The sequence below is a fragment of the Poecilia reticulata genome, linkage group LG8 (genome assembly GCF_000633615.1).
Source record: "Poecilia reticulata strain Guanapo linkage group LG8, Guppy_female_1.0+MT, whole genome shotgun sequence".
Classification (NCBI taxonomy): Eukaryota; Metazoa; Chordata; class Actinopteri; order Cyprinodontiformes; family Poeciliidae; genus Poecilia; species Poecilia reticulata.
The window spans coordinates 27,916,258-27,919,938 of NC_024338.1; the positions used below are offsets into that span (position 1 = coordinate 27,916,258).

At 42.9% G+C, this 3,681-nt stretch overlaps 1 protein-coding gene across 3 annotated transcripts in view; it reads right to left on the minus strand.

Moving 5' to 3' along the window:
* LOC103469434 (myosin-4-like) overlaps positions 1–3,681 on the minus strand; it is a 27,585-nt gene that overhangs the window by 5,467 nt on the left and 18,437 nt on the right. For all 3 annotated transcript variants that reach the window (XM_008417099.2, XM_008417100.2, XM_008417103.2), the window contains 3 exons: positions 3,175–3,340; positions 2,971–3,095; positions 2,599–2,907 (listed from right to left, as the gene is read on the minus strand). In XM_008417099.2, coding sequence (XP_008415321.1) covers positions 2,599–2,907; positions 2,971–3,095; positions 3,175–3,340 — 600 coding nt within the window. The remainder of the gene's footprint in view (positions 1–2,598; positions 2,908–2,970; positions 3,096–3,174; positions 3,341–3,681) is intronic.

The following is a 3,681-nucleotide window of genomic DNA, read 5'->3' on the forward strand; positions in this document are numbered from 1 at the left end:
ATCAGGTTTATGTGTATTAACCGGACATCTCGTTTTTTTTGCATTTTTGGGGTTATTAGACCAATAGAAACCTTTCTACGCTTTTAGATTTTTGTCAAAATTAGCAGGACACCGCTCCTGTCCCGTTAATTCAAAATGTCCTGCTAGTGTTGTGTGTATTCTGACGAAATGTCCTGCTAAACCACATTTACCAACGCACACACACACACACACACACACACACACACACACACACACACACGCATGCACGCACACACATACAGGTATTTGTGGCATAGCCTGACTTTTTTGTCAAACAGGCCCAGAGGTGGTTTAGATGGACTACCCATCTCAAGTACCTAAACCAGGGGTGCCCAATACGTCGATCGTGATTGACCGGTCGATGTCGGGAAGGTTTTGAGTCGATCTCGGCAGGTGACAAACTGAACGCCGCCAGGACGCTGAGTCCAGCACGTCCTCTTCTGACAGGCTTATCAAAAATATTCACTAAGATCCTAAACGTTTGAAGCTTCATTAAAAAAGAATAACTATAAAAAATTAACGAAACGTGTTAAAATTAATGATCTCAGTAATTATTGTTTCGATAATATTGCACAATTCAGGGCGTTTCAGTTCCATTAACAAAAAAAAAAAAAAAAAAAAAAGGCGACTCACAGACCGACTGACGAGCAAAGCAGGAGTTTAAATTAGCTACTCAACCACCGCTGTGTTCATGAGAGGCTTATTAATAATCGAGAATTAAATATCAAGCCTGGAAACCTGATATCGTAACGGACTGAATGATGGCGCAGGCGGTTGCCAAGGCAACGGGTGTGCTTAAATGACAAAGAGGGAGAGAGAGTAAAAAGGTAGGAGTGGTTTAGAATTGATCACCTGTTCAGGTTGTTTTACCTTTGTTTACCTTCGCTGTGGCTCATTACACCTGCTGTAGTTTCTGAATGTTCAATAAACGACAAACTTGGACTAATTACCTTGTTCGTTTGTGAGCAGACGTCACAACAAACATCAAATAGGACAAATACATTTCATTAAGTTTTAACAAATTCTACCGTGATAATTATGTGAAATTAAATTAATTATATCCCGACTTCAGAAGATTTGCCTTTACCTTTTCTGGGCTCTTTGGTTCCTCCTATCAGTCTGTAGTTTCTCATATTTCAGTCATCAAACCAAATTTCAGATCTACCATGACTGACTGACACCTGCTGGGATCAGGTTTGCAACCAGCTTCTGACTGAGAAACCAGTAACCAGAGACCAGTAACCAGAAACCAGTAACCAGTGACCAGAAACCAGTAACCTCCTCCCAGTGTCAGAATCTCACTGAGAAAGAAACTGCATCAGGTTTTCTGTCACTTTATTATTTCTGCTATAACTGATGGATATTCGCATATAAAATAAGTCAATAGAGTTTAATTTGCAATTTTTATGTCTTTGTGTCATGAGGTAGATCTCAGGCGGCTGGTGAGAGAAAAAGTAGATCTTGGTCTCAAAACGTTTGGGGAGGCCTGGCGTAGAGCAATGGGAGGGGCTGAAAACACAACAAAAAATCTGAAAAAATGTAGGTTACCTTAGATTTCTGAAGCTACACAGCCTTTCCACTCACACACACACAAACACGTCATCCATACAGTTTGGAGTCACGATAACGGCTCCTCAGATTGGGCCACTAATGAAACTGATTTCAGATGGAAAACTGATCGAATCCAAAACTTTTGACATTATATATAAGGAAATTAGTTAATTTAAAACTCTATATTCAAATGTTTTATTTCATAATTACTAATGTTTCAGTTTTACGTGTCTTTCCTGTATCGCACTTTGGCTAAACTTATTGTTTTTTAAATGTGTTTTATTATAATGGAGTATTAGGGCCACTGTAGGTATAAAAAAACACATGTAGAAGAAATTTTGAAATTAATTTCAGAAATTTTCCAGAAAAAAATGACATTTCTGAGACTGAGAAGTCAAACATTTGCTCAAAGAAACATTTTGAGAATAATCTCTGAAATTTTCTTGAATAACTTGGAAATTTTGGACGTTTGAAATTTCCAATTTCATATTTTGTCAAATTTCTGATTTTAATCTCAAATGTCTGAGTTTTATTTTTTCCTTTCTATGGTGCTTATACATTGTTGTACGTTATAAATAAAATTAATTGGTTAATAAAAGCTAAAAACCCACATCAGGAGGAAATCCACAGTGAAACTATTAATCCTCACACCAGCTAATAATCTGGCCTCATTCAGATACATGAAGTGCTGGAAATGTTCTCTAATGACTGCGACAAACTGGTGACCTGTCCAGGTGACCCCGCCTTTCGCCCGGAACGTTAGCTGGAGATGCACCAGCACCTCCTGACCCCACTAAGGGACCAGGGTGTAAAGAAGATGGATGGATGGATGGATGGATGGATGGATGGATGGATGAATGGATGGATGGATGGATGGATGGATGGATGGATGGATGNTTGGATGAACAGATGGTTGGATGGTCAGATGGCAGGATGAACAGATGGCAGGATGAACAGATGGTTGGATGGTCAGATGGCAGGATGAACAGATGCTGGATGACCCAGTGACCTCTGACCCCTCCTCACCTTGACCTGGACCTGGGTGTTCCTCAGCTGCCTCTGGGCCTCGGCCGCCAGCCGGGTGCCGTGGCTCAGCTGGACCTCCATCTCATTCAGGTCTCCCTCCATCTTCTTCTTCAGCCTGAGCGCGTCGTTCCTGCTGCGGACCTCGGCGTCCATGTTGCTCTGCATGGCGTCCGCCGCCCGCTGGCCGTTCCTCTTCAGCTGCTCCAGCTCCTCCTCCTTCTCCGCCATCTTCCTGTCCGCCTCCGACTTCAGCTGGTTCAGCTCCAGCTGGACCCGCAGGATCTTTGACTCCTGGTGCTCCAGAGAGGCCTGCGCTTCGGAAAAAACGCCGTTGGAGTTGCGCTTCCTGCCTGACCGTTCCCTCTAACTCACCTCTGCTTCCTCCAGAGCAGCCTGCGCCTCCATCTTCTCCTGCTCAGCCTGCTTCTTGGACTTCTCCAGCTCATGGAGCGTTTTTCCCGTCTCCCCCAGCTGCTCTGTCAGATCCATTATTTCCTCTATGACGAAAACTAAATCAGATCATCTGTCATCTGCTATTAAAGCATCAGTATGAGTTTAAAATATTTTTTTCCTCACGCTGCAGGTTTTTATTCTCCCGTTTGAGGGTCTCCAGCTGTTCCAGGCATTCCTCAAAGGCGTTCTTCATCTTGAAGTTCTCCGTCCCCAGAGACCGAACCTCTTTCAGGGCCGATTCCAACTCTGCTTGACCCTCCTCATGTTTCTGCTTCCACTCTGCCACCACCTGCACACACACACACACACACACACACACACACACACACACACACACACACACACCTATACTGGTTTTGGTGTACTAGCAGGACACTTTTTTCAGACCAGTTTTTTGCAACACTAAACGGACACCCCTTTCCACTTATGCTAGAAAGACGTAGTAAGTTGTCAAAAATCTTGTTAGAGTTACACAACATAGATCTCACTTAAAAATTTAGATACACACTTCAGAACTCAAAATACAAGAATGTGACCCAATGCTGTATTAAAAGGACAAACGATAATGAGGTGCTTGGCTCCGCCCATGACACCAACAGTAATTGTCAGGGCCAATTTTATTTATCAGGA